This window comes from Eleginops maclovinus, chromosome 2 (assembly GCF_036324505.1).
Source record: "Eleginops maclovinus isolate JMC-PN-2008 ecotype Puerto Natales chromosome 2, JC_Emac_rtc_rv5, whole genome shotgun sequence".
Lineage (NCBI taxonomy): Eukaryota > Metazoa > Chordata > Actinopteri > Perciformes > Eleginopidae > Eleginops > Eleginops maclovinus.
In genome coordinates this window covers 21,952,523-21,978,020 of record NC_086350.1, presented here as the reverse complement: position 1 = coordinate 21,978,020, position 25,498 = coordinate 21,952,523, and the positions used below count along the sequence as shown (strand labels likewise).

Genomic DNA, 25,498 nt, shown 5'->3' with positions numbered 1-25,498 from the left:
CACAGACACAACGCACCCCAAATGCTTGGATGGACGGAGCCACTTAAGGACTTCCCTTCCACCTCTTTTAAGGCAATTTTATGATTGGATTCCTACCGGCTCCACTCATTTAACAAGGGCTTTTTACAACGCGCCAACTCTGAGCGGATATTGCTTTTGCGCATCACGGGAGCTGGGACTCAAGGAATCTTCAGGTGAGTGTGTAGCAATATGTGTGTACAGCGGCGTTGAGTAGAACTCCGGGCCCTATACATTAACTGTCTCTGTGGGCCCCCTTCCTCTCTTGATCCATGATCTCATGTATCTTTTGAAATGTATTTACAAACGATTGAGCCAACAACTGTACACATTAATCTGTAGCAGTTATTAGGGCAGTCACCAATGAACTAAAGTAACAAAGTAATAATAATAGTGGTAATAATAGAAGTAATAATAATCTGTGCACATTTCAAACCTCTTTCCTCAACATACTATAATAATATATAATATTAATACATAATATAAGACAGTTGAACAAGACTTCACTCATCATCTTTATTTGCACAAGTTACAATAACACACACAAAATCAGAAAGCATGAAAAGCAAAAAGGCTAATTAAAACTTTAGAAAGCTGAAAAACTTTACAAGTTATGCTTTGGATAATATGATTGATCTTGCAGTTATTGACAATAATATGAGAATGTCTAACTTCAAACTTTAAAGTATCTTATGGAAATGATGCTCATGATATTGGACCCACTGACGGGTCCTGGTTAGCAAAATCACTGATTAGATATTTAAAGTCAAATTATTTTGCTAATTGGACTTTCAATGGAGAGAAGTGCAAAGCTGTTCAGTCTGTCCGGAGACATTGTAGATCTCAAGTAGTTTTTCACCTGTTTCAACTTTCTGAAAGCCCGTTCACCCCCAGCAACAGCAGGCAGTGTGCTGAACATCCGTAATCCAATACAAATTTCTCCAAAAAGGCTCTGTAGTTGCATCTCATAGATGGCATTAGGAGCTCAAGAGGGGACAGAGTATTTGGAAATGTGGCACTATATATTTTGCTCAGGTGCAGCATTTCATTTTCAAATTCAGCAATGATCCTTTGTTGTATTATCTTGGGAAAGAGATGTCCGTAAATCTTAAAATTGTATGATAGTTCTTTGAGCTAAATCAACTTTCCAGTACTCTCTTGAAGCACTTATCATTAAATCCTCAAAGTTGTAAAATGCGCTCTAAGCCGAAACCAGAGGGTTATTTTCTGCATTCATGTGAGAGAGATGTGGTTGGGAGGCGGGGCTTAAGATAACGAGACGAATCCTAGTGCGGCCCTGGACTAAACCATTTACCTCCTTTTTGTGAGGGGTGATGGGCCCCACAAAGCCTTCACCATTTAAAAAAAAAAAAAGTATATACAAAATGTAATCACTCAACTAATTTTACTGAGCTATGGTAACCTAAGTTATGACACTATCTACTAAAAACATAATTGCAAACAAAAACAAACTTTAATTCCATGCCTTTCAAGGGCCCTTCCCCCATCTGGGCCCTGGGTAGTCAGTCCCACTTCTCCCCCCCCCCACCTCAAATCTTCCTTTTGCTCTCAAGTGTGTGCTGTTGTGTCTGGCGCAGGGAGCTAGTAGCCTTTAGTTGTGCAGCAGAAGGTACTTTCACTTTAGTTAGGTGAGTTAATGTTTTATTAAGAGCGGCTTTTTAGTTATGGTGAAGTGAGGAGATGGTTCCCATGGTGAAATGTACATGTCAATAAACCGTGGTGCAAAGCCTGCAGGGAGTTATGCGACCAGTCGCCTCTTCGTATAGATTCCTGAAGCTATATAGACCATGAAGGATAATATGAGACCTTCTGATCCGACTCCTTACAATAAGAAGACCGTTAGAATAAACGCCCGCGTCTACTTCCATACACCGAGAGCGAACATAGGAGGGAAAGAGTTCAGGTTTCACAATTTAGAGTCATGCTGCTGGTTGAAATTACTGAGACCCCAACCTTTTATTAGCTGCATGAAACGTGTTTTCATTAGATCAATATCAAATGCGGCTAATAAAGCGTAGATCTACTAAACATTGTGTGGCAACTTGTGCAGCGTAGGACTACTGAGGTTAACTTAAAATAAAAGAAACTTTTTTCCCCAGGAGGTTATTGTTCCTGCTAAGGTGAGCCACATTCATGGAATCAAAGGTAATTCACGCTTTTCCACAAGCTCATTTAACCAGACCCAGTGAGCATTTTCACATTGAAAATCTTCACTTAAACAATTTCACCGGGATTCTAAATTTGCAAAAAGTTCCATCCTCTACATTGGTCTTTAAAAAGGCGTTTTGTCATTTTGGAGCCTTACTTAGAAGCCACAACCACATTTCCCAGCTGACTGCCCGGATTGTAAATCCCAGTGAAATATTGTCTAAAAGGAGATGTTCTTCAAAGAGTCGATAGGAAAAAGAAAGTTCACACTGAATTCCGTTTTAAACCTCTTTTCACCACAACTGTTTTAAAGCACTGTTACACTTCAAAAACCTTTACTGTTAAAGCAAACTCTGAGAAAAGGTGAAAGGATAACAATCAATTACAGTTTTAAAGATTACCATGTAAAACAGGATACAACAATTGTATAAACTATTAAACAGGAACAATTTTCCCTAAACACAATAAAAGGGAAATAAAAACACATAACTGTTGCAAGGGAAAAAAATAGTGCATCAGACGAGCGTAACACAAATCTTTTCGATATGCAATGTACAACGTAACCCGAACCGTAAGTGGCCATAAAGATATAACACAATCTATCAAGGCCACAATTATGTAATTTGTATGCGCGATACTCTTGGGACTCTCTTTTCGCCTCGCTCTGCAAGTCCCGGAGGAGTCGCAGCGGCAGGAACTGCTCAGCTTTACGCATGAGCATTACACCACTAAAACCAATTTGACTTTTGGAACTGCATTTGATTTGCTTAGTTTCTTGTTAGAACTACACAGGGCTATAAACTTACATATTTATGACATTTTATATGAACATTAAAACAAAATTAAATACGTCTTTGTGTCAACCAGTGAAATAAGACTACAAAGAAATACAAATGCAGCAGGTATTTAATCTGGGGTCAGGTTTAGAATTAGGATGAGATTTAGATGTGCAATGTTGGATGGATAACGTCAATGTTGGCAGTAGCTATTAAAGACTGTCTGGGGCTCAGGAATAAAATTTTTTTAAAAACACCAGGCGTTGCTCTGGAGCTCCCAGTAAACATGATGACACTCGGCTCCCCCCACCAATACAATTTGCATAATTCTGTAGGACTATGGCCATACAGTGTACCCTTGTGAAGGCAAGAACTCACCAACCCTGTAATTTTCATAGTGCACACTGAAGGCATCTTAAAGATGCAGCTTTGTTTCTATACATCGTTACAATGTGGGTGCCAGATGTTAAGACTGGGGCTAACATCTCATGACAGTTGGGAAATAATCTATGTATGGAAATGAGTTGTTAAATGTGCCAATTTGAAACCCTTAAGTATCTGCACAAAAATCTACGTGCTCAGATATATTCAGTTACGTGTTACTATCTTTTTTGTTCAAACTTAGAATGTATCACAGTGCTAAAGCATCAAGTTTGAAAGTGCCATTTCCTGCAATACATAGCCTTCATCAATCCAAAAAAGCTGCTGTCTGTGTAACTATCATACTTCGCTTACATTGCACCACGTATTAGTGTTTCCAAGTGTTTCCCTTTGACTTTTTGCACTTTCAGAACAAAATTCTATTTCTCTGTAAAACTCTCTGCTCTTGTAAAACTTGTTATGCTTTTACACGACTTAATCATAAAGTTGTTTCGATATTTAATGAGGACAATGGTGAAAAGGTCACACCCACCCAATATTCAAGAGGTGAATCCTTCGAGTGGACTGAGCGGATCCAGCATTTGATAACAGCTAGATATATGCCCACATAAACACACGTTTGCTTCCCTGAGTTTAGCATTGGCTTGCGTCTGTTGCCAAATTGCTTTGGCGCCTATATTGACATCTTCATATCCCTAACTACTCTGCCTCCATCCTATCTGCTGTACCCAAAATCCCTTGTGATTCATTCAGATAATTTGCACATTCTTTAGCTATGTGTTGCAGATTGGCACTTTCTAAGGAGTTTTCTAAATTGAACACTTGACCAAAGGGAATTGCCTGCATTTAACCTATTTCAAAATGTTGTTATTTGATGTTATTTTCCAACAATCTATCGTTTTTTTAAAAATTATTTTTGAGGTGACCACACATGATGTAATTACAACCTACGCACGGTTTGATTTTTGCTGGCTGTGAACCCAACAGATGGATTTAGTCATTTCTTGATCTCTGCACATTTGCTGCCTGCCACAACTACTTCAGTGACACTGTGGAGAGCCGGACAGAGTTTGACAAAAGATAGAGGAAGTTGGGGCATATTAGAAAAAGAAGAGGAGGAAGGTCTTTTCATTTAGCCTCAAATTTGTATCAACAAGTCATGTTGTGTTGAAGAGTCACAAAAACATGTTTTTGTTTAAGTATGTTTGACAAATCATTGACATTAACCAGTGAATATATAGCTTTACTCCTGTGTGTTTTCCGTAAAAAAATCAGAAGCATTCCTGAGCTTTGCTGGATGTTACTTGAGATACCATTTTTAAAAAAAAAAAAACAACTCAAACAGTGGGTGTGTTGCTCTGTCAGTCTCTGTATCATGAGGGGAATGCCTCTGCTCTCCCTGAAAAGCTTCTAATATACTGCTCAATGGGGATGACACATATTGGAAACACCTTTTAATATGTCATGCACTCATGACAGAATCTTCACAGAAAGGAGAAGCTCTCTGACAGTGGGAACTTGATAAAGTTGCCTTTTATCTTTAGTGTCTTTCTTTTCTTTATGCTGCCTGCTGTGAAGTTGCACTGAGCTCAATAATTACATCTGAAATTACCTTATCGTTGGTCAGTAGGTGGCAATTTATCTTTCGGAAGTGATAGGGCAGCAATATTGTCTAAGTTAGGGGCGTGTCGTTGAACCATGTGTGAAGATGGTGCCCAAAAGTAGGTCCAAGTTGAAGATGTGCCAGTGAGACTGGACTCCTCAGAACTGCAACTAGATCTTATGCTACAAAATCATCTACTGAGAAGAAGTGACTGTAAGGATGGATGGAAGGAAGCTGTCTGTGCTCAGCTGCATTACATGTTAATATGATATTGATTAAAGAGTTTTAAGTTAGTTAAATTGTTAGTTTAAATATTGAATTTTGCCTTTTTGTCATCTACAAATGCAGAACTGTAAGAGCGCCTCACTAAAATCGGAGGATGAAACCCTCTTTATTAGTCACATACATGCGCACAGCAGAGCACACACAGTGAAATTGGTCCTCTGCATTTAACCCATCCTAGTACTAGGAGCAGTGGGCAGCTATTGTGCAGCGCCCGTGGAGCAATGGGGAGGGGGGATTGGAGGTGTCCGGTGCCTTGCTCAAGGGCACCACAGCAGGGCCAAGGAGGTGAACATGGACCTCTCCAAGTAGCAGTCCACCTTCCATATTTTCAAGTCTGTTCGGGGACTTGAACCGGCGACCCTACAATTCCCAGTCCAAGCCCCTACTGACTGAGCCACTCCTGGACAAGACACTAGAAAACACTAGACACTAGAACGTATCCTACGAAAAGATCATACACAGTGATTCATCTGCCTTTTTCCAAATTTCCTCACACTTTGGTGGTGACAGTTTTTGACCTAGGAAGCTAAAATTGGCATGGAGACGTTTTTGAAGTTGAGTGTGTATGGATGCATTTGTGGTTGCATCTAAGGACTGAATACTTGGTTTTATCCCCTTGTAGTGCTGTTGCCAAAACCTGAATAAATTGTTTCAATTTCACTTTTTAAGCTTTGTAGGACATTTTTGGTCAGTCTTTACGCTATAGTATGGTGAAGATAACCATTCATAATGCCGATTTAAGTGGTTGATAACATTCTAAAATAGGTGTTATATTTATTTTCCATTACAGAAATCACCCTTTCAATTTGTTTTAGACGATATATAATATATTCAATGTGTTGATATGGACTTTAAAAGAAATACGGTAGAGCTTTAGGTGAAACGCTCTATTAAGATGGCTGTATACTGAGGACCCTCCAACGGCATAAAACCAGACTTTAAGGACTTTGCAGTATTACAAAATATGTGAGTTTTTTTATTTAACAAATGTTCAGGCTTGAACTCATCGGTGAGGTGGACTGCCAACTTCTTATTCCTATCAGTATTATCATGCGCTTATTTTGTTGTCTTTTCCTTGACTGGTTTTGCCTCTTATTTTCAGTGAACATCAGGGAGCAACAAGGAGTACAAGAGCCTCAGAAACCAAGATCTGTCTGCTGAAATGCTCCAGAAGCTCAACAATGCAATAACGACCTGAAGCCAGATAACCCATGTTTGTCCCTCCGAACACACAGACTGAAGAGTTGCAGACACCAGTGTTTTGTGCCTGGCTGGCCCTGTGTGTGTGTGTGTTTACACACTGTACTGAATTTAAAGCACTGTGGAGTTGAGAACTTGTGTTCAAGAGCATGGTCCAACTGTCCACCTCAGTCTACCTGCTGGGAGGCCTTTTGGGTAAGACACACATTGCACATGTCTGTATTTGTCCCTCTGTGTGTGTGTGTGTGTGTGTGTGTGTGTGTGTGTGTGTGTGTGTGTGTGTGTGTGTGTGTGTGTGTGTGTGTGTGTGTGTGTGTGTGTGTGTGTGTGTGTGTGTGTGTGTGTGTGTGTGGTGGCCCTTGCCACCGTAATTGGCGCTAAGCTCTGTTCTTACAAGACTTTTGAGTTGTTTTTTCTTTTCCAGTTCAAGGGTCTGATCGCAAACTGGTCAGTGACCTAATCAAACTATTGCTTACACTTGTTTTGGCAGCACTTGATACCATTGTTGCATAAAGTCAAACACTGGTAGTTTGAGAACCCAGCTTTGTGGCATAGCCATTTGAAAATATCTTTATATACCTTGAAAGCATATTTGTTCTACTGTACAATATGTTTATTTTGAGGTTGACCTACGAATGAGAATGGCAGGTTGCTTTTAGTAGAGGCTGCTTGTTTGCCCGGCCTGTAGATATTATATGCTACATCTGTGTATGGGTACAAAGTTACAATTGTGGACATTATCGAATAATCTGCTGATTATTTATTATATTAATCAATTCAACTTTAAGTTAAGTATTTACCATGAAAGCTTTACACTTTTACAACTACTAAGTCAAACTACAGCCGCGGAAAAAATTAAGAGACCACTACAATTTTTTCTTAAATCTTTATCTCTACATGTATGGCAGCCACTCCAGTGTCTGTTGAATTCCAACACAGAGAACAATTGCCAGAAGTTTTAAGAATACAATAAAAAAATTAAAAAAACATTTAACTGAAAAGACTTACCTATATAAAATAAAACAAGAGAAACTATTAATGCTGAAGTGGTCTCTTCATTTTTTCCAGGGCTGTATGTCTATTTTAAGATGAGGTGCTATTGTAAACAGCAGAGAGGCGCCTGAGATAGTGGAACCCCGCAAGGCTGGGCTCCCCTTGCAATAAATCATCACTCTAAATTCTTTCCCATTGGAAGTTCAAATGGTTTCACTCACATGGGTCTATCATTGAAGATAAACTCATGCATCCCCCTTGAGAAAATCAAGGCAATTATTCAAGGCACACAATAGAATAATAATGAAATTATTAGGTACTACATTTTCTTTTACACATTTTTCATTACTTTACATTACATATCTATAATTACAGGTATGTCTCATGTAGTGCCTGGGTACTCCCTGTATTCAATCAGAGTGAAACCCTGTAATGGGGGGAAAAATGCTACATTAAGATTTGCACATTATCTGCCTATTTTTCTTTCTGAAACAAGTTAAGTTCAACAGGGTCTTAACCTATGTTTGTCAGAGCCTTGTAGAGGTTTGTCAGACTGTGACTGATCCTAGATCAAAACATACTTACTTCTTTCCCAACTGCACCATAGGTGGGCTGGGCATCTTTAACCATAAAAATACCAATAGTCTATCCTCCGCAGGCTTGGCGTCTTAACTCATTTCTTGGTCAATAATAACAGGGCTGTTTATCATTGAGAGAAAAAATAGTTTTAATAGTTCAAAGAAATTAAACCTTACTTTGGAGAAAGTAACCACAGCATTTAATTTATATTATCCTTTGGATGATCATGTGTACACAGTTTTTATTAAAAAGCAAAATTACCCCGATTTGTAACTAAGTGATTCCAATGGTGGTTTCAGATAAAAAATTGGGATCTTTGCGTGCTTTTGCAACGTTTCTGTTGAGGACTTTGTTGACAAACCAGCATCTACACAGATGTTTTCTTATATCAAAGTATCTTTGCCTTAAGCTATCACCTTAGTTTTGCTGCAGTCTATCAACTCAAACAGAGCCTTAAGTAGTTTTACAATTTATTTAGTTATTGTTTGAGAATAAATACCATTGAGACAACTGACAAGATTAACACAGATGGCAAGCAACTCCATCTTAACTTCAGTTGACGTAGGCTTTTGTGCTGGGCCATTTACATGACAACCTTTGCCCCAGGACATGAGTGAGGGTACAGGGTGTAGACAGTTTTACAGAGGAATTTAATTCATATGGATTCACTTATTTGTGGCTCATCTGTGCTTTGGTCTGACAGCTCAAGGGAAACAAATTAACCTGTTGAAACAAAGTCCGGTCCTGGATTTGTGTGTGTGTGTGTGTGTGTGTGTGTGTGTGTGTGTGTGTGTGTGTGTGTGTGTGTGTGTGTGTGTGTGTGTGTGTGTGTGTGTGTGTGTGTGTGTGTGTGTGTGTGTGTGTGTGTGTGGGGGGCGTTAAAATCCATGTCAAGTGGGGGTAGGGTGGAGAGGGGAGAGAGTTCAGCCTCCTGACAGCCTTGTTGAAAAAACTGTTTTTCAGTCGGATGGTGCTTGACCTCAGGCTGCGGAACCTTCTCTGTGAAAGCAGTAGGGTGAAGAGGAAGTTGGAGGGATGGGAGGGGTCACCCACAATTCTGACTGCTTTGCGGGTGAGGTGGGTGTTATAAATGTCCAGGAGTGAAGGGAGTGAGGCACCATTGATCCTCTCATCAGTGTTCACGATGCACTGCAGGGTCTTGCGGTTGGATGCTGTGCAGTTTCCGAACCACACAGTGATGCAACTGCTGAGGATGCTCTCGATGGGGCCTCGGTAGAAGGTGTGCATGATGGGTGTATGGTCTCCTGCTTTCTTCAGTTTGCGGACGAAGTAGAGGCGCTGCTGGGCTTTCCTGTCGAGGGACTTGGTGTTGCTCCAGCAGAGGTCCTCTGTGATGTTCACCCCCATGAATTGGTTGTTGGAGCTGTAGGTGGGAGTGCAGTCATGGGTCAGCAGGGTAAAGGGTAGGGGGCTAAGCACACAATCATGGGAGTAACTTGTATTCAGTGGGAGGGTATCTAATGTGTTATTGCAGACCCGTACAGATTAGGGTCTGGCAGTGAGGAAGTCCAGCAGCCAGTTGCAGAGAAAGGGGCTGAGGCCCAGGTTTGTTAGTTTACAAACCAGCTGCTGGGGGATGATGGTGTTGAATGCTGAGCTAAAGTATATGAACAGCATCCTAACATAGGAGTTTTTAGTGTCCATTGGTTGAGGTCTTGGTGGAGAGCAGAGGAGATGGCATCTTCAGTGGACCGCTTCGCCCATTATGCAAACTGAAACGGGTCCAGCGAGGGTGGATTTGATTTGCTTCATGACTAGCCTCTCGAAGCACTTCATGATGCTCGAAGTCAGCGCAATGGGGGGTAATTATTAAAGCTGGATGGAGATGCTTCTTCGACATTGGTATAATGGTGGTTTCCTTGACGCACGAGGGAGCAACAGCTTGGCTCTGGGAGATGTTGAAGATGTTTGTGAGGTCAGCTGCGCAGTCCTTTAGCACACGACCAGGAATGTTGTCGGGCCCAGGGGCTTTTCAGGTGTTAATCCTTAACAGTGTGCTCCTCACACTGCCTGGGGACAGACAGTTAGCCTGGTAGTTTCCAAAATCAGGCTATACTCAACATTTATCAGTAATATACTGTACGTATATCTCCGAATTCCAAGAATCTTCGGATCATAGCATTACTACCAGTACAAAAAAGAAGCAGACACAGTGTACTTTACAGATGATGGATTTCAAATGTCAAGACAGCAGTCAATTACCACAAAACACTGTTATAAAAACTTCTGTTATATATTTGTTTCAGATGTTCCTGTGGTAAGGCCAAAACACAGTAATGTAAAAAGAGAATATACAGTAAAACTATCGCAGCATATACAGTATATACCTTTGAGATAAAATGAAACCGACAGCTCTCTGCATGATCATGTACCTCTACACTGCCTTAAACTAAAATCTTAACAATAACAGAATAAGCTGTTCAGATACTTCAAAATCGGCTGTTTTGGTCAACGTGCCAAATGTTGGTTCATCTACAGATTGTTTGCCCAAATAAGGCATAACATACAAAATAGTGGAGGAAGCATCCATAATGAAATAATTTAACATGGAAGCCTATTAGATTTTAAACAGTTAAGCCGTTCGATTATCACATTACTGGAAACCTGTATAGACTGACTGACCCATACCAGGCTACATAGGTAGTTTCAGCATTTTTTCTGTTTGCCTGCATTAGCTTGTGATTTAAGTCCTCAAAAGGGTGACAGAACTTACATAAAGTTTATGATAAGCCCACCCATTAAAATTGTTACCACTAATTGGATTTATATTCCTTGACCTGTAAAGTATACAGATAGATCCCCATTTACAGAATTTTGAGCAAAACAATTATTTTTAGCAACAGAGGAGGCATAATTGCAATTGGTCCTCTATGGGGCTTACTGATCATTCATTCCTCCTCTGAGGGCCAAGATGGCCTTGACCAGTCCCCTCCGCATTGTCTCATAGGGGATCATGGCAAAAGAGCTGCAAAAAAACTCCTGCCAGGCTTGTGGGCCAGCATAGCTATTTCCAGCATTATGTAAGCAATTGCTAAGGCTGGGTTATGCCTCTGTTTGTGAGACCTTTGTATGTTTTGCAGCATAATGTGATGTTTTTTTAAACCACCGTTAGTGACTCCTGTCATCCATTCTTCTAACCTTAGCTTTAGGCTTTGTGTCTTCAGAGGAATGCAATCAAGTTGTACTCCCTTGGTTGCTTAAAGTGGCTACAACCAATAAAACAAGCCATTTACCATAAGCAGCACACTTTGCCCTCTAATGGGTAGGTCGCAGAGGGGTGCAGGTCTTGTTAGTTCTCCTGTACTTATAAACAGGATCATTTGTTGCACAAATGCTCTCTATAATTGAGGTTCAGGTCAAACTAAAATATCTCAGTAACCACTGGATGTATTGCCATAAACATTTGTTAGGATATCCATCATGGCTGGTGGATGTGTACTATTGACTTTGGTGAGCCCCAGACTTTGCCCATAGCATCAAAATTAGTTTAAAAGCTTTGGTTTTGAGTCAAATGTTTCAAAACTATTTTGGATTGGATGGATTTCAGTGTTGGTACCAGGGTTTATTTTAGCAGGTATTTTATATTTAGTAAAGAGAGAGCAAGAGGAAGTGAAAGAGAAAGATGAAGAGAGAAGATGGAATGTTAGAAAAATAAAGAGAGATTCTCCCAAAGTTTTCACTTTTGAAACTTGTCTTGTTTCGTCATCAATTTTGCATTTTGATATCGTTGTGTAAGTAAATTAAATAAAAAAAGTTGACAAGCACATTGTCAAGTGTTTGGTTAACCAAATAAATCCTGTTTGGTAAAAGAGTTCCCATTTTTTCAGTTATGATTATTTCATGTCAGCATTAAAGCATTTTTTATTGTAAGCATGTTAAGTACGGCCCTTATGAGCTGCTGGGCCTCAAACAGACATTAACTATATTATTCATTTGAATGGAGCAAGTCACTCGTCTTAACAGGGTTACATATATAAAGGGTTCTGGTGAAAGAATGCAGGGTTGTGTGGCAAAAATGGTCAACCAGGCTACGGCACTGTGTTGGCCAAATAAATATGTTCAAACTCACACAAGGATCATTGCGCAGTGTTTTACCATCTCATAAGCTTTTGAACCCATTAATCTTTATCTCAAGCTGCACCTCTTATATAACATTTCCTTGTCCCATTAGGACCCTAAACAGATCACTGTAAACTCCTGCCCTGATGAAACACAGCTGGTTTTGGTCTCACCCCTGCGTAGTCTTCTTCTGTGGTAGCTGACAGTCCTTTTACTGCAGTGTCAAGTGTCACAGCAATGCATATTGTAGAATAATCAGCTTGCTGACAGTAATCAAAGTTTATGGAGTATATTTGCTGCAGGCTTCCACTCACTTGGTGTGTAGAAAGAAGTTTATTGCTAAACTAAAGCTTTACCTTACTATGAAAAACGATTTTATAGAAGTACAAATTATTTATTAGGTCATACAGTGGCAATGAATCCATTTAGACCCTTGCGCGTATAACCAAACCATGCACAGACAAACATGCTGACATAAAGGCTGTGTTGTTGACTTTAAATGTACCATTAATATGACATGACTCATGTTTTAAATGGCCATGATATTATAACTGGTCAACAGTTTTGCTGAAAGGATCAGCTGTAATGGCTGTACTTCTATATGTTGGTTTTGAATGCTATCTTATCGTGATTAGTTTTCTGATCCACAAGTTGTTCCGTGGTCTTCACACACAAATACTTCCAGATGGTGCAGCAGCAGTATTACTCTCCCACCTGTGCGAGACTTTCTTTCATCCCCACTCAATACACGCACAGATGTGTACTACGATACATTACAAATTACATGTTTCCATTTAAAGATACTGGAACAACACAGTGCCGACTTTTGAATCTTAGTTTTCAGGTCACACACTGAAGACAACTACCGTTAATCTTGCATAATTAAGCACCAATTTTGTATGGGAAAATCTGTCACATTTGTAGCTGGCACAGTAGCAGAACCATAGGTAGTAGTGTAGCAGCAGCGTAGGCAGAAATCACAATGTTGGTAGAAACAGAAAATTAGATGGTGAAAAATTGATGCAAACAAACCCTGGTCATTAGAGGTAAATGTATACCTGTTTTGCAAGGGTCCCAGAAAATATTTTTAGATTGACACACGGATTAGTATCTAGACATACCACTGACCATCTGGATCTTGTTCTTGTTATCTTGATCATTGCACATCAAATGTGTGTGTGCCTGCGTGCGTGCCGTGAGGAAGGAGGGGGGTGTGAGTATGTGTGCAGTGAGGGCCACGGGGGTTGGTTGTTCATCTGTTGGACTCATTATGCTGAAACAATTTAAATTTAAATTATATTTCTTTTTTGTAAATGAATACAATGAAACCCACATTATTCCCTATAATTCCTGGCAATCAAATTTTCAGGAAAATATACTATTTATGACTTGAGACCATGGACGTTTATGCTGTGGTTTTGGTCTTAGTTTTATAACTGTTATACCTGTATTCTTTATACACACATGGTTGGTCCCTTAAAGGTCAGTATGTAAAGAGTATAACATGACTGGTAATGCAGTTCATCTCATTCTTTCTTCTGGTTTTGTAGGCTTGTTTCTGCTATCACCTGTTCTGATGGCCCCGACACCAGCCAGCATGTGCACAGCCTTGAAGACACTCAACGGTAGCCTCAGCAACAGGCGGCGGTACATGGTGAGAGAATTATGACACATTTGCAAGTTTGACTCAATGTGGAGGAACGCTAGCTAATTTCACCCTCAAATAAATACATTTGTTTGGTTCATTCTAGAGGTAATCTTTTGGAACCTTTCTCTACTTCTTATCCGAAGTTCTTTGTATGTCCGCATGCAAATATATAACAATAATGATAACGATTAGACATTATCCACAAAAAGTGAAATCTTGGATTTCTGTATCAATAAACCCTAAAAGGAAACATTTTTTTTAAATGGTTGCGGAGATAGCTTACGTTGTAGTCCTTCCTTACAGGTTCCTAAATCACTTATTCCCGTAATGCAACTCAAAAGTATCTGCTGTCTATCCACTCTGACTGGTAAATGGCCATGTCTTTAAAATTCTTCGCACAGGTCTCTTTTTTGTCCTGAACAAGACATTTCGGGCACCAAATGAATTATTACTGTCCCTTTGTCCATCATGCACAATATCTTGCTGTCTGACATTAATTAATTATTGTCCCAGACCACAAGTGTATATGTCTAAATCTGCTTACTCTAAACATAAATGTAACAACCAAACATAGTTAACAGCTCTCTGATTTATGAATTCCACATGCTGATTAATCTCTCCTTTTCCATGTATTACAGAAACACAACTTCCCCATCAACTACACCATCAGGGTCCATTTTGAGGAAGTCTTCAAACTGTCAAACATTAACAGAATGGTAAAAGTCTCCAGTCTTGTTCTTGATTCAGTGACCACTTTTATTTTCCTGCCAGAGGACTTGGTTCAGGAGATTCCTCAGACCATCTGTCTTACAAGCCAACATGTCAACCTAGGCTGCTTTTTCAAGGATTTCCCCCATATTTTCCCATTTTCTACCGCTGTCCTCCCAATTAAATATTTTCCCGTAAATCTTTTCTATTAAAAATAAAAGTTGACTGCCACTTGGATGTGTTTGTTTGCTCCCGTAAAGTAGGAGGCAGTTTGTTGAACACTAACTGTTCCCTCTAGTGACATTAAGTCATTCAAATTAAGATCAGCAGGCAATAAAAGGAGAATAAAAAGATACATATAAACAGTTAAATAATACACTTAAGTGCTGAATCTATAAACCCTTTTGAGTTTTATATATTGCTCTTGCAGGAATTTACACAGTATTTTACTTTCAACCTGGCATATAATTCTGATTACCGTATTGTAGAATTTGTCCAAAAATCTCCTTAACTCAAGAATGTTTATGTCCCTCTAAGTGTCTGGCCTTGACTGTGCAGACTTGAGAGTTGTTTTCACATTGCTCTTCTGAAAGGGGAGACATCTATACTCCTGAAGGGCTAGATAGGTCACATCTTAATGCTGTTAAGCTTTACACATTTCTCCTGAAGGAAACTACTAATTACCAACTAGTTATAATTCAGTGTAGCATCAACATTATTTTCGAGTGGTCATCTTCAGTTAGTTATTGTTACATCATTTTGTTTAACATTATTCTTTCTCTTGTCTTCTCTCCTGGCCCATCAGAGGTTACATGTGGAGGGTTTGGAAGAGCTAGTTCTCCAGAGGTTGTGGTTCCAGGTCAACCGAGGCGTGTTAAAAAAGGTACTCCTTAAATATGCAATTTGTTATATTTGTCCAGAAACCATGATTATACCATATGCAGTTATGTGTCATTAATGTGATTAACACAAATTATGTTTTATGAGTGATAGAGCTTCTTTTTTTTCTTTGATCAGCTGTGATGGAAACCTGCATATTTTGCTGATTTGGGAGGGAAAGGGGTTTTAGTTGAGTTTGGCCCTGCAGCTCTCTTTGCCAATGTATGATGACTCCTAAGCCTCTGGGCAAGTGCACTCAAGTGAAGTGTATAGTTTCTTCCACTTAGTAACAAAAGGCAACGCCCTTAAGCATTTAATGGACACTTAACCTGTGTTATTCAAGGTTATGTTGTTCACTCAATCCATCATAGTCAACTGCGTCACACCAGTACAGCTGTTGACAGCAAAGAAGGTGAATGAAAAATAGTTTTCTCTACTTTTGGCTATGGCACATATACGCACATACACACAAAAACATAAAATTGTATCCATTAATGCCCATCTATACTCTCTCTCCACCAAGTACAGTCAAACCAGACACATACAAATTGGTCCTGTAGTTATATTAACTCTTCTTTTATCATTATCAGTGTTACAATTGTTGTAACACTGACCCGACCTATTTCATTTTATATACAAAGTTATTTTCTCCCTTTTAATGCCACAACCTCTTGGTGTCTTTCCATTTATTTCTCTGATAAGTTGTATATTTGGGAGAAGCCCAAGGCAATGACACAATGACACCCATGAAAAACAAGTCACAAAAAAACACAACTAAAAACAAAGAAACAAAGGGAAGAAAGAAAAGTGGCAGATAAGAATTCACAAAAAAGGGTGTGGTGGGTGTGGTTGTGAAAAGACTCTGCCGGGAAACACAGCCTTATATTCTTTATCTGATAGTTTAGAAAAGAAGCTGAATTTGAGTGAGTAGCCATCTAATTGCATTTGTCACAGTAACTTAGTTAATTACTATGTAATTGCATAGACATTTGAGGGTTGTACTGGAGCTACTGAAATAGCGCAACAGGCTGAGCTTTGTTGTATTGGTAAAAGGTGGATGTCACAGCTGCCACCTGTTACACAGTAAAAACATAAAATAAATTGTATAACTCATAATGAATTATATGGCAATGATTTGGATCCTGCACATCATTTTACTGCCATTTTTTTAAAATTTCAAACAAAGGTCAGAATTGAGAAGACAGTTGAATGCTGCCTTTTAGTTTATTGTCTTACACTAAACATGTTTTTTAATACATTTCAGATCATCCGGGTTATGCCAAAGAGACATCCTTCACGTCAATACACCACTGAGTTGGAAAGGCGCTTCAGGGATGCGGAAGGCGTGTTTGTACAGTCACATCCGGCTGAGGTAAGCCAGAGTTCACGTACTGTATGTGTACCACAGCTGTACTACGTTCCTCTTCAAACGAAGCAATTAAGTCAGTAAGTGAATTTCTCCTCAGACGGTAAGGGCTCAGAGGATATTTGACAGGAGATGGTTGTCACATTGATCCTATTTATCAATATTGGGAATGATCTGATCATTCAATCTTTGGGGAATTAAATGTGGCTTATATTTATGGTACAGCAAGAGCTCAGTCAAAGTAAATTAAGTAAATGATTTGATCTGACAGGAAAGTGCGTATGAAAGATATGTTGAAATATTCTTTTGGAATGAGTACTTGGACTGTTCGCTATATTTGGTGAATGGTGCAAGTACTCATTCCAAAATAAAATCCTGCAATAAATGTTGTGTCCCTTGAATGCTGACAGGTCTGTGCTGGTATTTTATCAACAATCGGTTATTCCATGGCCTATTTGACCTCTTTTATTAAAAACACTTTTTATAGTGCACTTTCTACATGACAGACTTGGATGTTTGGATAATTAAAATAAATGCATATCATTGTCCTTTAACAGTCATCTTCCACATGCTCTGTATCTTCTGTTGAAGTAAATGGTTGGTATAACAGATTCTAGCATAGTCAGAAAGGATCCCTTATGTCTCTTGCACCAACACAAGAAGGACATTTCTGAATGCATATCATTCAGTTTACTCAATTACGTTTTGTTAAAGATATTTTTGGGGGGCTTTTTGCCTTTAATCGGATAGGACAGTGGAGAGTGAGAGAGAGAGTCGAGGTGGGATCCGGAAAGGACCACTGGTCGGGAATCGAACCCGGGTCACCGGCGTACAGGTGCCCCAGCCAGTTGCGCCACGGCCGGGCCTACAAATGAAGTTTAAATATGAACTGTAAGAGCTTGTGTCTCCATTTGTATGAGTCAGAGTGTACACCTACACAAGTCTGCAACCTCTTCTCTACATTAATGTCTTCCTCATGTTCAATTTCATGTTTTCTCTTGGTAGACAGACTATTCTCAGATTGTAGAAGTGTTTTCTCTAGTGTTGTTGAAAAATAAATATGTTCCCTTTACCTACTCCACATCGCTGTCAACTTTAATGTTGCCGATTGCTAATAAAAAAGATACAGTATCTGGCATGTATGGCCGCAATTTTTATTTATTGCTGTCTAAGGGCCCTTAAGTGATCTGCCATCACTAACATGCTCTACAGCGAATTTTCTTTGTTTGGGGAAGTCTAGCCCAGGGAGTGACCCGTTACCATGTAATTGTGGTTGAATGTCCCCACTGCTAGCAAACATATTAGAAAACGTATTGAATTAAGTATTTGTTTGAGAGTTTCGCACATACTTATAATATTGAGATTTGACTGGGAATGGTTGTAACATTGATTTTATTTATTAATATTGAGAATAAGTGCAATCATTCAATCATTGGTAATTGAAAGCAGCTTTTATTTATGGTCAAACAAAAGTTCAGTGAAAATGAATTCAATACACTCTTTGATCTTGTTGACCAATCTGTGCAGGTATTTTTTCTCAAGTCTATGTATTCCATTCATATATCCTCTTGAATTTCTGTGTTAAATACTGTTAGCCCAGTGGTAGCAGTTATACAAAACTTTTCCTGGACCACTTTCTTTATGGCAGGGATGGACACGTTGACAAGTTACTTGAATGTATACCGTTGTCCTATATCAGTCATCTTCCACATGCCTTATGGCCTCTGTTGTAGTAGACAGTGAGACTAAAGTCAGCAGACAGTCAGTCTGGACTCACAGACAGATCACGGACATTTACTTAATTCTGAACATTTACCAATTAGGGAACTCAGATGAGTAGATAAAGGGAAACAATGCAATTAACTTCTACGAATGACGTCACAATTATGAACGCCTTCATTTGCTGAGCGCACTGCGATCCTATGTGTATGTCTATGACAGCTGGACATAGGGATACAGTACATTGTCTTGATATTGACAATTAGTGTGACTGTGCAATCAAAAAACAGGACTAGCAAAGTGAACACAAGTAAATAGAACCAAAAACTACCCAACCCTAACCCTAATCGAAGTCTTATGAGTGGGCGGATTTAAGGTGAAGGGACTCATTGAGTATTTATACAGTCTATAGATTGGACTAGGAAGCTTACATGTTGTTTTATAATCCTGATAAGCAATTTAAAACCCTCTGAACCACAGGTCTTTTAGAGTACACAAGCATAACGTGATTATGCAACATGGCCATTTTTCCACCATGTCTTTTTCCCTTTCTGTGTGAAAGTATTAATGACAAAGGCAACACTTGTATTGCCATTTGAATTCAAATGAAGAAAATGCCCAAGTGTGATGTAGCTTCAGAATTCAAATGGGTTCTGCATCCATGCTTTGAAATTGCCACAAAAGCATCTAAAGACTTTCTCACACTGCGGTTGATGCATTTCTTAAGAGGTATTGGATTGATACATAAATCAAATGTAGCTACTGACTCATTCTTGTGTCTCTGTCTGTCCAGGTGTTCCAGCAGGAGCTTCCAGAGTCCATCCAGGACACTTGGGATCATTTAACAGAAGAGCCTAGCAGAGTGCCAGAGTCCAGTTGGAGATCTGCTCCACCGAAGTCTCTCCTGGACAACCTCTGCCACACTATGCACTGCCTCTTCAGTGAGTGCTTTGCCAGCACAGAAACGAAGCAGGACTGTGAGTATTTTAAAGAAATCCCTCAAGTGGCACTGGCTGTAATTTAAGGCAACAATTAAAAACATGTTATTTCCCTAATTAGAGAGAAACACAAGCAACATATGCTTTGTGAAGAACAATTCAAAAAAGGACAAACCAAACTTCCCTACAGGCCATTGTTGTATGTTAGATACTTGATGTCAAAGGTTCCATCAACATTTGTGTTTCATCATACATTTGGGTTAGGGCAAGGGCATGCGCTGCCTCTCATCGGGATGAAAATCTTTAAAAATCTTTTTAAACCAGTGGAAAATGGAAGAGTTATTGTTTCCTATGTAACAGTAAAATACTACTGTCAATGAGATTTTTCAATTCAATCATTTGTTTTAGTTAAGAGGACAGCATATTAAACAATCCATCCCAATATGAACAAAGTTCTGAGCGATGGACAAAATATGCCTATTACATAGCAGGAAGTCTGCATATATACCGAAAGCCTAGATTTGATTCATACACACACACTTCAGGGCCTGACCCCTGGTAAGCTTGTATATTTATGGATACCATACCACCAGCAAAAGATAATGTAGGGCCTATGTTATCAATGGCTCTCACCACATTATTCAACTACATATATCATACTTTTGTTGATGAGATTTGATTATTGCTTTTTCATACACACATTGACAGTAATGTTGTAGCGTTTCTCTGCATAGGCAAAGAAAGTCCCCCACATCTATTTAGACTTCTTGGGAGAGGCTTCCAACGTTCATCGTAGTTTTTCAAGCCATAAATAAACAACGTTTTTTTCAACATCATCTCATTAGTATTAGAGGTCTAGCCAATAATGTTGGAAGATTTATCAGATCCGTTTGGAGACTCTGCAAAAGTCAACTGAGGAATGTCGACCGAGCAGTAATGGCATTAGTTTGGATAAGTGTCCCAGTTACCTCAGTTAGACTATTGAAAATCGTAGGTCACTAGTTACGCAGACATGGACATGACCAAAACATACTGTATGCACCCATTTGTCGTTGTTCGATGGCAATTTTCACAATTTGGGTGAATATTGTTATAATTCATAGAAGGCCTGCCTTTATCATTGTGACGAACAACTTAGCATTGGATCCTAATATCATACATTTTTTGACTGCTGTTTCTTAATGCTAAGGTAGGTTGGTATGATGGTGTGATTTTGGAAAGCTTCAACGTCCTTCACTCTGTCAGAGTGGCCCCCAGATCTTGCATTACTCAAATTGAAACGACATGACGAAACCTGACTTAAACCTCAAGGACACATATCATGTTTGCTTGAACGAAACCAGAATGTCTCGGTAGTAATGTGCTACAATAATACTATACATGGATTTTCACAAGATGATATTTAGGCAAAGTCAGAAGGGGAACTGTTCCTGGAAGAGAGGCCCCAACATGTGACTCCATTCATCATGAAACAGAGCTTCAATGTTGCGGGTTTCATGTGGACTTTATTCCAGCCTACTACACACCTGGAAGAAGATTTTAATAAGACAGTTAACATTGAAAGCATTAAAACCTTTAATCACTATAGCAGCCAACACTTGGAAGGTTTCAGTGGTAAATTATACAGTTATTAGCAGCACAACGGTACAGTCAGCATTTCTGTTCAGTTATGCGATTTGTGTCTAGTAAATTGAAAAGTAGAACATGTCAATGTTACGAAAGGCTTAAAATCTACATAATAACCTGCATTTATCATACAGTAATTCCCAATCAGACGTTCATTCGGATATCCTCATGGCCTGGTCTATTTTCAGTAGTATGTGTTCACTGTGCTTTTGACCCCCCATACAAGGCTGCTGTCACAGGTTATTCTGTGGTCCTGACTTTCACAGAGATTTAAGTCATTGCATCTCTACACACATCACCACCAAATGTGAGAATGACATGACACTTAAACTAATTACCAAATAAAGTTAAGTTTCGTGTGTGACTTTACTGGGAAGAGCTTAATATTATAGGTGTCGTTACAGGACTAACATGACAGGGCGAAACAAGTCTTACAAAGGTTCTATGTTAGGTATCGGGGGTATGTATCAGCAATGGCGCTGATAATTGTGTTGTTAATGGTTTTTTGAGTGTTATTGTAGCCTAGAGGAGCCGTGTGATGCTATCGAGTACACTTCGTCACATATAGAAACAGTTTTAGTTGAATTTCCCGAATTGAAATTTCCCAAACTATTGTAAGCCTAGTAGCCTTTGCTGTTTCATTCAGAAAATACATACATGTGTTGTTCAAGTATCTGTGGTTTAGTCAGTTATTAATACCTCTTATACTGCACTGTTCAGTTAACAAGTACAGCTGCAACTGCTTTGTTTTTGACTCCTCAAAACGTTGAAACCTGAGAGGGAAGTGGGGCTGAAGGTAATTATCTCTGAGTAGTCTCAAGGCTCTTATCCACGTTGTAGACGGTTCCAGTAAAACATGTGGTAGGAGACATGGAATAATATCTATGAAAATAAATCAAGTTTATCTTTTTGTCTACTTCTCAGATTGCGTTTCCCATTGGAAGAGAGATTTACGCCCTCGAAGCTGAGAAGGGGGCCAGGAAGCTGCGGTGTTGATACCAATAAGGGGTTGGTGTCAGTATCTCCATTCAGCGATAGAGAAAAGAGTGAAAGGACAATCCATACGGAAACAACAGAGCTCAGTCCTGATTTGTGAACACCAATAACTCCTTCCTAATTATACCAAACAGAGCTAAGATTGTTTTGATGATAATAAGGTATTATCAATGGCTTTATCACACAAAGAAGACCCTTATTGTAGGTACAGCAGCAGCATTTATGGTGACTTAATGAGCATATGGACTTTCTGCTAAAATGAAATTATGCTTATTGAGGACCAATTCTCCAACTTTTAGATTTTCCAATTCTGTCACACATGAAGTTTAAATATGTGTCTCTTGATGGCAGCTCAGATTGATTCTTTGATACTTGAGAGATTTGTTCATGTTCACATATATGGACTAAACTGATCATCGATTGGATGTCACTGTGGCTTTAGAAAAACTCTCCTCAAAAAGCCTTTGATGTGCTCCGGTGGAACTGAATGGTTCGGATCAGAGATCAACATGAAGCCGTAAGACAGACAATGCATTGTAGTGTCATATTGAGAAACTTCCACTGACTTTGTACCATATCTGAGTCTTTCACACATCAGAGAGCTGGAGCCAGAGCAAATGACATGAACTGAATTTCAAACCTACTGGCAAACTGTGCAAACCTTGAAGAGTGACCATTAGCATTTTTAAATGTGTATCAATATCATAGCTCACTTTGTTCTGACACTACAATTTGGGCCAAAATCGATCTTTTTTGATAGAATGACATGTTCTTAAAAGGGGAATTTCATGAAAAACTCTCCTTTTCATTGCTCATGCACATAAATTTGCATATCTGGCCATTCAGATTTGATTTCCCTTCATAGTCACATGCAGGTCCATTAGAATATATATATTATGATAAAAATCTGGCAGGTTCATTTTTCTCACAAGCCACTCAGAGCTTTATTAGCTTTTTCAGGAAGGGATCTTAAAGACAGGCGCTAAAATGAAGCGTTCCAGACAGAAGTTATTACAGGTACATTAAGAAAGGCAGTATGATAACAATTAATATACTTTTTAAACACTAAAGCATGTAAACATGTTCTTGTAGAAACCCAAAATACAAGTACGAACCTGAAAATTAGAGAACATTTGAAAAATGTCCTCCTTAAATAGATACATAATCTAAAAATAACTACATTGGAGACATTTGTGTCATTTAAATATTTGAATTTCATCAGGCTTGTTAAGGATATTTTCAGTTGCTCCTTTCAGATGTTTATTTATGAACAGGCTAGAAATGAAGGCTGATATAGAATAACCTGAAACCCTAACTTCACAGATTGATAGACTCTAGGATTTTAATTCAAAACAAATCAGTATCTCATGTCATTGATGTTCTGTCTAAGACAACCTCAGGTTGAGTCAGCTTTCCAGTTGTTAGGCTTTCTTGTGGATTTTTAATTGGAATTAAACGTATTCACTGTTTTTAAGTTTTGAGCAATGAACACATACTCGATATACTCAACATAAGGTTTAGGGCTATACCAAGAGTTTAAAGCTTTGTAGCTTCATTCATAATGATGCCATTCAAATCTTAAATTGCTGAATAATGTGCAGCTGTTATCTGTTTGCATGTCTATTCATTCTATTTAACCCTGTATGTATGCACAATTGCTGTCAAAGGTAAGGGTACAGTATTATTATTGTCATACTACTCCAAAAATGATATGGTAGTGGTGGCTGCGATGAACTGTTTCCAATACATGTGGGCTAATATTTTCTAGAGCGTTGTTAAAAAGTCCAAAAGTCCAAATATATTGAAAAGAGATTGAATAACTATATTTAAATATTTTACTTCGAATCCTTACATGTTTGTGTTTAACGTTTTACATAATATTATTCATTGCGTTTACGAAAATGTTCTCCAGCTTGCAAAGGGAGGCAAACATCTGGATCAAAAGGCTGGTCTTGCAACAGTCTAACAGCACAATAAATTACATTAACTACGCCGCAATAACTAAAACAAATGTTGGTGACGGACATTCAAAGCTTCAGCCAAAAACTAAAATAAATTAGAAATAAATGTCATTTGGTAAAGCCCTAATAGAGATAATTCTTTAATTGAATATACACCAACCAATAAAGAATAAAACCTATAAATGAAGACGTCATGCTTTGTGCAACAAAAAAAAAGGACACTGTAGGCCTTCTGGGAGTATATTAATCGATTGAGGCAAGGACGGGCTCAAGATTATTTGCTTACTACTTCAGGCAGTGGTGTGACTTTCATCTTGATGCTCCTTATTCACTGCCTACAAATCCTGACTTGCTGGTGTAGTCAGTTTATAGTATAACAATCCTTATCTTTATATAAAAAAATAAAACAAAATATCAAAGATCGAATAGAAAAATGTATCTTTTACAGTAAAGTTATACATTTTACATTTAAAATTAAATGAACAAAGATATAAAGTAATTAATAAATAAAAAAACACTAAACAATTTAAAAAAGTAATATGGTGTTTCACTTATAAACTTCAGGTATTTGTCCCATAGAACTTAGTGACCCCTTATGACTGCACCAAGTATCTATTTATGAAAGCTAACTATAAGAAGCTAAGAGTTTCAGTTCAAGCATTTGCTCCTAAATTCACATACCATATGATATATGTTCAAGTCTTGCAATCTTATTTGTTTCACTCTTCAGGGGGAGAATGATGATGATATTCAATGATGATGTAATATACAAAGTAATGTGTTGAGATTGAGTTTGAAAGGAGCTCTATTCAGGAGAGCTTTAATGATGTAATAAATGAATGATAATCATTGGTGTATTGTTCTAAATGCAGCGTATATTGGTATTACACTTAATCATATATAAATGTACGGTTATCTTTTTGTTACCATAAGAGCATTGTGTGTATTCAAAGATCCCTTATTGTGAATATAAAATGATATTTTCCCAAAACTGACAGGCAACAGCAGACATATGATAACTGCAAACTGGTTGTTGCCTGTGGTCTATAAAAACAGATTTTTTTATACACAAGATATTACATTTATTTATTTTTTTGAAATGTATAATGCTATGTGCGGTACTTCAATGAAAGAAATACAAATTAAATAGCTATTTTTTTTCAACTAACCGTGTGTTTAGTGTCCAGTTATTATAGATTTTTTTGCTTATTTTGTATGTTTTTGGTTGCTTGCCCCTTATATATTTTATATATAACTTATATATATATATATATATATATTTGGAGCATCTCTTTGTAGCCTTTTTGTGCCACGGAAAAGTCTGTTCATGTTTCTTTGAAGTCATTTTTTCAAACTCTTTCTGGTCAGTATGTGTCTCTTTGAGCAACATGTTGAAGGTTGAGGAGGTGCCCTGACACTTTGGGCCCCTGTGCCTGCGCCGGGTAAGCCTATTAAGTAAGGCTTTTCCCTTTGTGCGCCCTCTGCACCTCAGTGATCCCTGCGCCTGGAGGTCAGTGAGGTGCGATGTCCTGTTCTATGAAGGTGTCAATTCAACTGATGACCTCTTGTTTAG

At 38.6% G+C, this 25,498-nt stretch overlaps 1 protein-coding gene across 2 annotated transcripts; it reads left to right on the top strand.

The window, feature by feature from the left end:
• Nucleotides 1-25,093, top strand: il34 (interleukin 34). Of its 2 annotated transcripts, XM_063896920.1 has the most exons (8): nucleotides 1-194; nucleotides 6,335-6,627; nucleotides 13,635-13,738; nucleotides 14,371-14,448; nucleotides 15,246-15,323; nucleotides 16,584-16,691; nucleotides 19,198-19,381; nucleotides 21,893-25,093. In XM_063896920.1, exons 2-8 carry the CDS (start codon nucleotides 6,582-6,584, stop codon nucleotides 21,934-21,936), a joined length of 642 nt encoding a protein of 213 aa, XP_063752990.1. In that variant the 5' UTR covers nucleotides 1-194; nucleotides 6,335-6,581; the 3' UTR covers nucleotides 21,937-25,093. The 2 variants fall into 2 exon arrangements, with proteins under 2 accessions (XP_063752990.1, XP_063752998.1); XM_063896928.1 differs by lacking the exon at nucleotides 6,335-6,627 and having other exon boundaries at nucleotides 85-194.
• The last annotated feature ends 405 nt before the right edge of the window (nucleotides 25,094-25,498 follow it).